Source organism: Leptodactylus fuscus, chromosome 9, assembly GCF_031893055.1.
Source record: "Leptodactylus fuscus isolate aLepFus1 chromosome 9, aLepFus1.hap2, whole genome shotgun sequence".
Lineage (NCBI taxonomy): Eukaryota > Metazoa > Chordata > Amphibia > Anura > Leptodactylidae > Leptodactylus > Leptodactylus fuscus.
This window is the reverse complement of record NC_134273.1, coordinates 11,660,920-11,673,789: the sequence shown is the minus strand read 5'-3', so window position 1 is coordinate 11,673,789 and position 12,870 is coordinate 11,660,920. Positions and strand designations below refer to the sequence as shown.

Below are 12,870 nucleotides of genomic sequence, written 5' to 3'. Positions count from 1 at the left end.
TGTACGCCACGTGAGCTTTTGCGGGCCATTCACGCTCGCATTGATTTCAATGGGAGCGTGGATCGTATACGTGGCGCTATTTTGCGGCCTCAAAATCCCAGCCGCAAAATAGCGCCACGTATATGATCCACGCTCCCATTGAAATCAATGGGAGCGTATACGGCCCGCAAAAGCTCCCGCGGCATACACGTGCCAGATTATGAGCCAAAAGACATCGTGTGAACCCTCCCTAAGGGCTTATTCACAATGGTCTGCAAACAGAGCCCGCAGTGGAGTATACTATAATATAAGCGGTTTCGGTGCACGCACTATTACATGCCATATCACAGAGGATAAACATGGAGACAGTTGTATGGCTGGAATGATTCTTCATACCTCTACCGCCTATGGCTGCTTTCATGCAGCCATAATGCAGGTGCCCATATGTGCCCTCACTATACTAACACTTGTTTCGTATAACCTGTGGGCACTCCAGGCACATATTACTAATGGGGATTTTAGTCATAGGTCAATGGCGTCTGTGGGTAAACGCTGTTTTAGCAGTCTGGCTCTCTGTTGACTTGAAAGACGGAGAGTCCGGCACAAATCTATCCATCTGCATGCTGGCGGCGTTGCAGGATAGTGACGCTTTATTTCATACAAATGATTAGGACAACACTGCAATGCTCTGCGCAGCCATTACAATGTCATTAGACTCAACCCCGCCAGACAGCTGATGCTTGGGGGGTTTTTGAGTTTCGGACCTGCACCCATTCGATATGGCTGGCTCTCAATATTCTGATCTTGGAGAATTCAGATCGCACTGTTATCAGAGAGAGGAGATCTCTGACAACAGGATTTGTGCTACATGCATTATAAATCAATGGGATTCATAGGGGCGTCTGTCACATGGCTGCAGCTCCTTGGGGTATTCAGTGTAAGTAGAAAGCATAATGCAAGTGTGAATATATCCTTTAGAAGACTTTGAGATTCACCTCAGATCAATGTATCGTGTTTTTTTCCCGCAGCGCTTAGGATTTTTTTTGCAATGGCAACATCTCTGCTGCGGATATTTTTCTGCAATGTGTGGATCAGATTAGCTAGAATCCCACCGACTTTGCAGGTACAGTGAAATGGCAGAATCGTGGTGTTTACATTACGCTAGGCCTCAGCCTTAGGACCCGTGCACACGGCGTAAACGCGCGCTCATTTTTGCATAATACAAGTGTAAAGAATGTCATTTAAGTCAATGGGAGTCTGATTTTGACACGTGTATTCTTTACACTTGTATGATGCAAATATGAGCACGTGTTTACTCCGTGTGCACGGGCCCTGACAGGGCTTTCCTGGGACTCGATTTAGTTCATCAATATGTCATGGATCAAAAGGTTGACGAAGCCGCAGCGTTCGAGTCAGCGTTGTGACCTCTCCACGGAGTACCAAGCACAATGTTATACATATCATGGGAATTGTGCTTGGTGGTGCAACTCAACTCCTTTCACTCGAATGGGACTGAGCTGCCACTGTATCATATAACATCACTGGCACAAGTAAGAGGCTGCAGTGCTAAGTACTACAGCGTCTTCAAACATCGTCAGGGATTATCCAAAGTCAGACCTCACTGTTTATAGGTTTATGATCTTTTCTAAGGTCATCAGAAACCCCCTTTAATGGTGCAAGATGGAAATGTGGAAGGGCTCAGCCAACCATCCAATGTGTACTGGGGTCTCCAGCAAAGGTAAAGAAGGATCGCCTGTGGATCTCAGCTGGCCCTATCCTTTGTTAGAGGTATCTGGTACATGCATACCCAGCTGAGGCCACATGAGCAGCCTCTAGTACATGATGTCTATACAGTGACACAATCTGGCTGCCATATACAATCCCTTATAGACAGATAAGTTATAACACAGACGCAGAAGCTTCAGGTCTTGCTTTTCTCCCATTCACCTGCACACACGTCTTTATTGCGCTCCTTGTGCACAGATAAGAGACTTATTCCAAAATCCATTCAGTGCAGTCCATGGTCAGATGGTTGTTAAAAAAAAAAGAACAACAAATACATAGAAATTAACTTAAAAGCTATACAATGAGCGGACACAAACGTTCCTGACCCGGCCCCTTGTTCTTTCTATAGTGCCAGAGCAGGGGGACAATAGCAGCTGATCATGGCGACGCTTTTCTCCGCGCAGGTCTCAGCTCAGCAGCTCCGGCTGCACATTAACCCTGCGCAGGACCTCCTCCGGCATACAGAACACTGGATTCACTGGTTTGATTCCTTCTTCTCCCAGGAGGGACAATCCGGCAATGCCAAACAGGGTATGAAATGGATCCACCTGGAAATAGGAAGAAACGTCTTCACTAATCTACACCGTCAGAGGCTGCCGATAACACACAGTGAATGGGGGCTAGTCACATGACCGTTATTTATTTTGGCTGTTTTCACGGATCTCTCCATGCACTGAAATGTATAGGAAATCTATGAAAATGTGTGTCCCATGGATTTCACAACCAATTTGCACCTCTTTCAAGTGAATCTAGCCTAAGTGTCTCATTACTGGGGGTCCAACCACCGGGTCCCCCGCAATCAGGAGAACTGGGGACCTGAAGTCCCCTTTGAAGGGATTCTACTACTAAATCGCTTTTTTTTGTGCTTTAGACGTCGAAATAGCCTTTAGAAAGGCTATTCGTCTCTTACCTTTAGACGTGGTCTCCGCAGCGCCGTTCCTTAGAAATACCGGTTTTAACCGGTATGCAAATGAGTTCTCCGGAGCAATGGGGGTGGGCACCAGTGCTCAAACAGCGATGGGGGCGTCCCCACTGCTGCCAGAGAGCTCTCTCCAGCACCGCCTCCTTCTTCAGCTGCATCCCCTCCTCTTCTGTCTCTGTCCAAACTTTCGACGCCTGCGCAGTACGCTCCTGTATTGAACTACAAGAGCAAGAGCGGCCTCCCAAAAATGGCTGCTGGCCGGCCGCAGTACGCCCCTGTATTGAACTACAAGAGCAAGAGCGGCCTCCCAAAAATGGCTGCTGCCCGGCCACAGTACGCCCCTGTATTGAACTACAAGAGCAAGAGTGGCCTCTTGCTCTTGTAGTTCAATACAGGAGCGTACTGCGCAGGCGTCGAAAGGTTGGATAGAGACGGAAGACAGAAGAGGCGGGGTTGCAGATGAAGATGGAGGTGTCGCTGGAGAGAGCTCTCTGGCAGCAGTGGGGATGCCCCCATCGCTGTTTGAGCGCTGGGGCCCGCCCTCATTGCTGCGCAGAACTCATTAGCATACCGGTAAAAAACTGTATTTCTAAGGAACGGCGCCGCGGAGACCACGTCTAAAGGTAAGAGACGAATAGCCTTTCTAAAGGCTATTCCGACGTCTAAAGCACAAAAAAAAGCGATTTAGTGGTAGAATCCCTTTAACGCCTCCTTGTGAATGGAACACCAGTGCATTGGCGAGACCAGCAATCTATTCACTGCTAAGAGTCTGCCAGAGGCTTTAGGGGGCTTTTAGGCCCCTGTTTTCATGAAAGTTTGTGGTCAGACCCCCAGCAACTGAACACTTATCCCGTATCCTGTATATCGGGCTAATCGTCCTTAAAGGAGTTATCCCACAAAGTCTGTAGGACCTTTGTCCTGCTCCACATGCAACCTGTCAGAATGTAGACGGGACTGGTGGCTTCTCAGGCGCTCCGACCACCAGCAGTCCTGCCCACATTGTGCCTGGCTGTGGAGGTCCTGCAGACTTTAATTCGTGAGACAACCCCTTTAATGCCACAACCATTTTAAAGAGTTTATTCAGGCTTATCAACTGATGTCCTATAGGACAGGTCATCCATAGTAGGGGTCCAACACCGGGACCACCAAGGATCAACCATTTGAAGACTATGTGAACTCACATTCATTGGTCACATGGACGGTTTGCAGCTCAGTCCCATTCAAGTGCATGTGGATGACACATGCTCATTGTAAAATGTACAGTGCTGTGCTTGGATTTGTGTGCGAGGCTGTGGTCTCTAAACAGCTGATCAGGAGGGGTCCAGGTGTCAGACCCCCAATCCTAAGGATAGGTCATCAATTGATAAGCCTAGAAAAATGCTTTAAATTTAAAGAAATATCCATCTGATCAATCATCCCCCCACCCCCGCAGTAACTCACCATATCTCCGGGCCGGTCTGCAAAGCCCCCGGTCTCCTCATCCTGGCAGGCCAGAATAAACAGCCGCAGCTTCTCTCGGTCTATCCAGTGCAGTCTGCCAATTATTTTTAGAGAAGCCAAAACCCACCATGAATAGCAGACGTCCGGGAGCTGGAACACAAGACAGTCCTTATAGATCAGTGTACAGCCAGATGGATGATGGGTAGGACGGGTGAAATAATTGGCTGCGCGGTGACACTTCTGCTGACACAGGATTTTTTGCAGGAATTTTACAAATTGAGAAGCGTTATCTTGGCAGCGTATAGCGGGAGATTTCGCATATTACTCTAGCACATATTTAAATTGTGAATTATAGTTCCAAGTCATAGCTAAGTGCTTGTTAACCCCTTCCTGACATAGACACTTTTTTTGGGGGGGGGTTTCCCCATTACCCACCAAGAGCCATCATTTATACTTTGGCATTGACCCCGTGAGGACTCGTATTTCTGTGGGACATTTTATATAAAGCATTGCAAATGTGAAAAATTCCTATTCCAGACTTATTAAAGGGATCCTATCATTAAAACTAATTTTTTTCTGCCTACTACATAGGAATAGCCTTAAGAAAGACGATGCTTCTCCTACCTTTAGATGTCTTCTCCACGCCGCCGTTCAGTATATAATCCAGTTTTCGTCGATACGCAAATGAGTTCTCTTACAGCACTGGGGGCGTCCCCAATGCTGCAAGAGAAATCTCCAGCACCGCCTCCATCTTATTCAGGAATGGGTCTTCTTCCAGCGGTGGCTTCAAACTTCTAGGCCTAGGGCAAAGCTGACTGTGCATGCCCGCGGCCACAAGAAAAATGACCACTTACGCAGTAAGTAAGCGGTCATTTTCTTGTGGCCTGTGGGCGTGCGCAGTCGTCTCTGCTCTAGGTCCAGAAGTTTGAACCCAGTTCAAGAAGAAGATGCGCAGAGAGGCCGTTCCTGAAGAAGACGGAGGTGGCGCTGGAGATTTTTCTCTCAGCATTGGAGACGCCCCCAGTGCTGTTTGAGCGCTGGGGCCCGCCCCCAGTGCTGCGAGAGAGCTAATTTACATAACAAGAAAAACCGGGATTGTAGGAGAACGGTGGCGCAGAGAAGACGACGAAAGGTAGGAGACGAATAGCCTTTCTTAAGGCTATTCCGACGTGGTACCTACAAAAAATTGTGTCTGACTGATAGAATCCCTTTAAAGGGATACTATCATTAAATTCACACTTTTTTCTTGATCGCACGTAGGAATAGCCTTAACAAAGGCTAGTCTCCTACATTAGATGTCTTCTCTGTTTCACCGTTCGGTAGAAATTTGAGTTTTCTTCGGTATGCAAATTAATTCTCTTGCAGCACTGGGGTGTCCCCAATGCTGCGAGAGAACTCTCCAGTGCCACCTCCATCTTCGTCAGGAACGGCCTCTCTGCACGTCTTTGCATAATGGAGAAAACTAGGATTTCTACTGAACGGCAGCGCGGAGAAGACATGTAACGGTAGGAGAAGAATAGTCTTTCTTAAGGCTATCCCTACGTGTTATCTAGAAAAAAAATTGATTTTAATGATAGGATCCCTTTAAGCCACGTCTGAATCATTAATAGGAATTGGCACAGGGGTCCCCCAGTGATCAGGAGGACGGGTGACCAAAAGTCTCCCTAAGGCCTCCTTGTGAATGGAGCACCAGCGCGCCAATGTAACCGGCTCTCCATTGACTTCTATGGGGCTGCGAGCGCTGCCGAAAGATTTTTATATTCTAATAGCTTTCACTGTAGGAGGACAAACATCATTAATACATTACTATCCCCCTTTTTGTAATATTACATAAATTCAAAAAAAAATTAAATAAAAAACACCTTTACTTCTTTAGGACCATTCCCACCTTTTCTGGGCGTCCGTTGAGTCCCCCCGACGGCAGCTGCCGCTCACAAAGCCACCAGCCTAGTAAATCTGCGTTGATTTGGTGCAGTTGGTTTGTGACAGCCAGAAATCCTGTGCAACAATAGATCTAGAATTACAAACACAACATTGTCACGTGACCTTCCGAAACGTGTAACATGCGTACAACAGTAGCCCTATAGGAAGGCAATGACCGTAAAACGCAATACATGACCCTGCAGTTAGTATACACGTGTCCTACCTGTCCAGCGTGAGACTCCGAGCCCGGTCTGCAGCCAAAACCGCCATCAAAGTTCATACAGGATAAGACGAACTCTATAGCTTTCTCTATGTGAACGGCATCGAGCTTCCCCTGAAGGAACAAATAAGAGGAACAATTATACTTGATATACTTGCTGTAAAATTTCACTGATGATTATTTATTCCATAATATAGTAAATTCCTCTAATCCAACATTTACAGGGGTTTTCCTGGCCTAGATATTGATAGGTCACCAGAGGAAGCCCATAGATCAGCTTATTGAAGCAGCAGCACTCAGGTGAGCACAGGCAATGTGACATCATGTTCATCGGTGACAAGTTCTATCTGCAGCTCAGTCTCATTCAAGCGAACGGGACTGAGCTGCGATACCGAGCACAGCCACTAGTCAATGGATGGCGCTGTGTTTTAGGGACTAGTGAAGTCAGCACATAGCTGATCAGAAGGGATCCCGGGCGTCGGATTTTCCTGGAAACTCAGTTATTGTGAGTTAGGGGCTCTGAAGTTTGATGCCAGCGCCAGAGGAAGACGCGCAGAGAGGTCGTTCCTGAAGAAGATGGAGGCGTCGCTGGAGATTTCTCTCGCAGCATTGGGGACCGCCCCCAGTGCTGCGAGATAACTCATTTGCATACTGAAGAAAATCCGGATTTGTACCGAACAGCAGCACGGAGAAGACATGTAAAGGTAGGAGAAGAATAGCCTTTCTTAAGGCTATTCCTACGTGTTAGTCAGGAAAAAATTGCATTTTAATAATAGAATCCCTTTAAGACATAAAAATATCAATGATAGACGTATAAGCTTTGTACTTACTAACTCATTAAACCTACCAAAAGTGCAAGCGTTGCAACAGCACAGAAGGAGAACCGGGTGTCAATTTCCCCTGTAAGAACACAGAGAGCACAGGTGAGCCCTGAATCCTCATAGCCGGTGCAGGTCACCATCATGGCACAACTACAGGATGTGAAAAGAAGTGAAATCCTGACCACCACCTAGCCTTGCACACCTCTACATAAATGCAACTCTGCCAGGCCATGCCCCTGTGATGGGATCTACGCCTGCTTGTAGCGGCTGTCAGTTTCAGTCGTCAATGGACGCCAGTTAAATGTGGCGCAGCTCCCAGGCCCCATTTGCTTTCATGACAGTGGCGTGAGAAGTGCAAAAATACTAGTTTCGATAACAATTGTCGCAACCAGCCTCTAAAAAGTCACAAACCTGAGGCGTGCACTCATTAATAGATATGTCCCTAAGTCTAGGAGCTGATCGGTGCAGGGGCTGGCTGGGAGGGACCCTACCAATCGGATACGGATGATCTCCCGCCATCAATATCTTTTCTTATACAACCTCTTTGCAGTAATTACCCCATTTGTCTCCAGAAAACGATCCGTCTTCTTTCTGCAGGGACTTCACATACTCCACGACTTTATCTGTGTCTACTTCAGAAAGGCTGTCAAAAAGTGTCAGGATCTGCAAAGCAAAGACAGATGAATTTGACATGAATCCCTTCTACACACGGCCTACAAACATGGCGACGCAATGTAAGGTACCTGCACGGCGCTCAGAGTATACAGGAGATGGGGGTCGTGTCCGATACTGGCGCTGAAGCCGCCACATTCGTGCTGACAGGACTTGATAAAGTTCAGGATCTCCTCTTTGTTCATACGATGAAGCTCCCCCATCAGATCCATGACGGTCAAGCCCCAGTACACTCCGCTCATCCGCAGGTACTCCGACATACAGTATTCCTGCAGAGGCACGGACAGATAGCAGGTATCACAGACCATGGAGAGAAGGCGACATCCATTCCCTATCTATAGACAGTCCAGGATTTCCACAACTACTACTCACATAGTCATCTTTCTTAGCTCCATAGGACTCAATGTACTCAGAGTGTTTCTCCAGCAGGAGGGTTTGGGGGGCATCAGCTTTAATGAGAACATCCTTCTGTGGGGTCCCCTGTAATCAAATAAGAGAATACGGTATATAGAGGATAGCTTACTCTCTAAACATTTACCAGTATATATATTCTTTATAATAAGACGTGTCTCCATACAAATATGCCAGGAAATAACAACTTTAGTAAGATCAGTTGCTGTGTCCAACAGTCACCACTAGGGGGAGCTTAATGACTATGGAATAATAATAATAATAAATAATACATTTTATATAATACTGATCCATTCACTCTAATTATTGGAACAACATGTTGTGAGCGTTGCGTTTGTATGTTTTATAATGTCCGTGGTTTAACTCTTTGTTATTTTTCTCCATACACAGTAACATTCAGTGAGAGGCAGAAACAGCTCTCAATATAGAAGCAAAGGGAAGAGTGAAAAAATGCAAAATGCAGGATCGCACAAAGGATCCAAAATGTGTTGATAAAGTATATTATATTATTATCACTATATTAATGACACAAATACTGCCAGAAAACCAAATGCTGTCAAAAAGTTCAGCTACACTTTAAAGGATAGCAGCGGAATAAGCGGACATGCTGCGATTTCCATAACCATAATCCTAGCAGGTCTATTTTATGTACAGAAACGCAGCCAGTTTCCCTATAGGTATCAGTGAGGAAGAAAGTCTGCAGAGGAAACCAATGTGAACTTTCTGTGCAAAGTGCTGCGAGAAGGACCGCGATGAGTTGCTGCCACAGTTTTTCCCGCAGCACGCCATGTGGGGCCTAAGCCCTAACAGCACTTTGTATACCAATGATGTATCTACAGGATAGGCAGTCAGTATCTGATCAGTGGCGTTTGATACCCAGACCCTGCACTGATCCAGATGACAGAGGCTATTGCTGTAGATGGGGCTGGAAGTAGCTCCAACCCTACTTAATAACAGCAACCGTCCACTACATAGCGCAATGCAGCCCGTCACTATATAGCAGGGTACTACTGCCCATCCACTATATAGCAGGGTACTACTGCCCATCCACTATATAGCAGGGTACTACTGCCCATCCACTATATAGCAGGGTACTACTGCCCATCCACTATATAGCAGGGTACTACTGCCCATCCACTATATAGCAGGGTACTACTGCCCATCCACTATATAGCAGGGTACTACTGCCCATCCACTATATAGCAGGGTACTACTGCCCATTCACTATATAGCAGGGTACTACTGCCCATCCACTATATAGCAGGGTAGTGCAGCCCATCCACTATATAGCAGGGTAGTGCAGCCCATCCACTATATAGCATGGTAGTGCAGCCCATCCACTATATAGCAGGATACTGCAGCCCATCCACTATATAGCAGGGTACTACTGCCCATCCACTATATAGCAGGGTACTACTGCCCATCCACTATATAGCAGGGTACTACTGCCCATCCACTATATAGCAGGGTACTACTGCCCATCCACTATATAGCAGGGTACTACTGCCCATCCACTATATAGCAGGGTAGTGCAGCCCATCCACTATATGGCAGGGTAGTGCAACCCATCCACTATATAGCAGGGTAGTGCAGCCCATCCACTATATAGCAGGATACTGCAGCCCATCCACTATATAGCAGGGTACCGTAGCCCGTCCACTATATAGCAGGATACTGCAGCCCATCCACTATATAGCAGGGTAGTGCAGCCCATCCACTATATAGCAGGATACTGCAGCCCATCCACTATATAGCAGGGTAGTGCAGCCCATCCACTATATAGCAGGGTAGTGCAGCCCATCCACTATATAGCAGGGTACTGCAGCCCATCCACTATATAGCAGGGTAGTGCAGCCCGTCCACTATATATCAGGGTACCGTAGCCCGTCCACTATATAGCAGGGTACCGTAGCCCGTCCACTATATGGCAGGGTAGTGCAGCCCATCCACTATATAGCAGGGTAGTGCAGCCCGTCACTATATAGCAGGGTACCGCAGCCCGTCCACTATATAGCAGGGTACCGTAGCCCGTCCACTATATGGCAGGGTAGTGCAGCCCATCCACTATATAGTAGGGTAGTGCAGCCCATCCACTATATAGCAGGATACTGCAGCCCATCCACTATATAGCAGGGTAGTGCAGCCCATCCACTATATAGCAGGATACTGCAGCCCATCCACTATATAGCAGGGTAGTGCAGCCCATCCACTATATGGCAGGGTAGTGCAGCCCATCCACTATATAGCAGGATACTGCAGCCCATCCACTATATAGCAGGGTAGTGCAGCCCATCCACTATATAGCAGGATACTGCAGCCCATCCAGTATATAGCAGGGTACCGTAGCCCGTCCACTATATGGCAGGATACTGCAGCCCATCCACTATATAGCAGGGTACCGTAGCCCGTCCACTATATGGCAGGGTAGTGCAGCCCATCCACTATATAGCAGGGTAGTGCAGCCCGTCACTATATAGCAGGGTACCGCAGCCCGTCCACTATATAGCAGGGTACCGTAGCCCGTCCACTATATGGCAGGGTAGTGCAGCCCATCCACTATATAGTAGGGTAGTGCAGCCCGTCCACTATATGGCAGGGTAGTGCAGCCCATCCACTATATAGCAGGGTAGTGCAGCCCGTCACTATATAGCAGGGTACCGCAGCCCGTCCACTATATAGCAGGGTACCGTAGCCCGTCCACTATATGGCAGGGTACTGCAGCCCATCCACTATATAGCAGGATACTGCAGCCCATCCACTATATAGCAGGGTAGTGCAGCCCGTCCACTATATAGCAGGATACTGCAGCCCATCCACTATATAGCAGGGTACCGTAGCCCGTCCACTATATGGCAGGGTAGTGCAGCCCATCCACTATATAGTAGGGTAGTGCAGCCCATCCACTATATGGCAGGGTACTGCAGCCCATCCACTATATAGCAGGATACTGCAGCCCATCCACTATATAGCAGGGTAGTGCAGCCCGTCCACTATATAGCAGGATACTGCAGCCCATCCACTATATAGCAGGGTACCGTAGCCCGTCCACTATATGGCAGGGTAGTGCAGCCCATCCACTATATAGTAGGGTAGTGCAGCCCATCCACTATATAGCAGGGTACTACTGCCCATCCACTATATAGCAGGGTAGTGCAGCCCGTCACTATATAGCAGGGTACCGCAGCCCGTCCACTATATAGCAGGGTACCGTAGCCCGTCCACTATATGGCAGGGTAGTGCAGCCCATCCACTATATAGTAGGGTAGTGCAGCCCATCCACTATATGGCAGGGTACTGCAGCTTGCACCATGCTTGCAGAAGTGCAGAGCTGTGTCCATCCCACAGCAGTGGTTTCTTGTGCAGATGGATCAGTTATTTGGTGCAGGGTCACGTCATATACAGATGACCGATGCTGTGGATAGATGATCAGTATAAAGACCTGTGTGGGATCATAAATCAGACTGCTAGCATTGCTCTGAATGGTCAGAATAATCCGGGTAGTGATAGAAATCTCTAAGCCATGTCGCAGGGTTCTGTGTGGAGAGCTCTGGTGCTGAGCACAGCTCATACATGTCATCTCCTAGAAGGGTCTATAACATTAGTAGATGATTTGGGCCAGACCTCACCATAGGCTTCAGCTGCTGAGACCAAGTCCTGTGTGCCTGGTGCAGAGGTGCTGATGTGTAATTCTCAGGTCGGCCCTATAGCAGTGAATGGAGCGGTGCTCCGGCACTCACATGGGGCGCTCAGGACCCCATTTTTCTGATAGACACAATTAATAGAGGACAAGGGGTGTAAGTTAGAAACCCGCTGTAAGCAAAGCAGTTCTGAAGCAGCTGAGACTGTAGGGGGCGCAGTGTAATGATTGGCTGGGGGGGTCTCTGCAAACAAACCAGCTGAAACTCTCAACATGTCAGCCACAGCATGCTGGAAGTTATGGGTGGCACAGGACTGGCAGGGGCAGGTGGGCACTACAGGGAGGGCAATGATGAGGAGCCCAGGATGGGGGAAGGGGTCAGACCCGGTGACCGATACGGGGAGGAGTCACAAGCCCGCCGGGGGGCGCCCTGAACCTGCACAGTCCCCCGCACCTACAACTCACCATGACCGTCCTGGGCGGAGCCTCTGCCAGTCACTGCTCGCTAGGACCCCGCTGAGAGACGGGGATTGGAAGGATGTCACATAGGCGACTACATCACTGCCTGTCTAAACATCGGCATACTGGTTATATCGTAGTACTGCCAGGCTATAGCGACTAATACTCCACTCTGTAAGGACCTATAGTTATCTATATAGCACTGATAGTGTCACACTGACACACTCCGGCACAGCATAGACAGCTATTCGCAGGGAGCCATGGTTCCACCTGTCATGAGGGCAGAGGTCCTATCAGGGGCTTGTCAGAGATTTACAGGTGTCCTGTGCGATGCCTGAATGTTCTGTACTCTTATGTTTAACCCCTTCCTGCTACTTTCTTTTAATTTTTCCTTTCACTCCTCATTTTTTAATTTTTTTTTATTTGCTGGACAGATAGTCTTCATAATGCCACCATTAAATATTCTATACAATGTTACGGGAAGGTGGGGAAAAGACTCAGAATGAAGCAGAATTAGAAAAAAGTGTCACTTGCGCTGTATTCTTATGGGATTTCTTTTTACCTCCTTCATTGTGCAGTGAAAACAACATGTTGCCCATAT

The 12,870-nt window shown here is 47.8% G+C and overlaps 1 protein-coding gene across 1 annotated transcript; it reads right to left on the bottom strand.

Moving 5' to 3' along the window:
• Window positions 1-1,914: 1,914 nt before the first annotated feature.
• On the bottom strand, window positions 1,915-12,331 carry RABGGTB (Rab geranylgeranyltransferase subunit beta). The gene is made up of 9 exons (XM_075287261.1): window positions 12,276-12,331; window positions 8,135-8,242; window positions 7,834-8,031; window positions 7,648-7,753; window positions 7,117-7,169; window positions 6,273-6,383; window positions 6,015-6,140; window positions 4,127-4,276; window positions 1,915-2,312 (listed from the first exon to the last, which is right to left on the bottom strand). The coding sequence occupies exons 1-9, from the start codon at window positions 12,276-12,278 to the stop codon at window positions 2,172-2,174; spliced, it is 996 nt and encodes a 331-aa protein (XP_075143362.1). The 5' UTR covers window positions 12,279-12,331; the 3' UTR covers window positions 1,915-2,171.
• Between the last annotated feature and the right edge of the window lie 539 nt (window positions 12,332-12,870).

Bases quoted from the DNA above. Each gene is read 5' to 3' on its own strand.
- RABGGTB (XM_075287261.1), bottom strand. The intron at 6,384-7,116 runs GTAGGTTTAATG...TTGTTCCTTCAG, and splicing joins TTGCAACGCTTGCACTTTTG to GGGAAGCTCGATGCCGTTCA. The intron at 4,277-6,014 runs GTGGGAATGGTC...CTTGTGTTCCAG, and splicing joins TCAACGGACGCCCAGAAAAG to CTCCCGGACGTCTGCTATTC.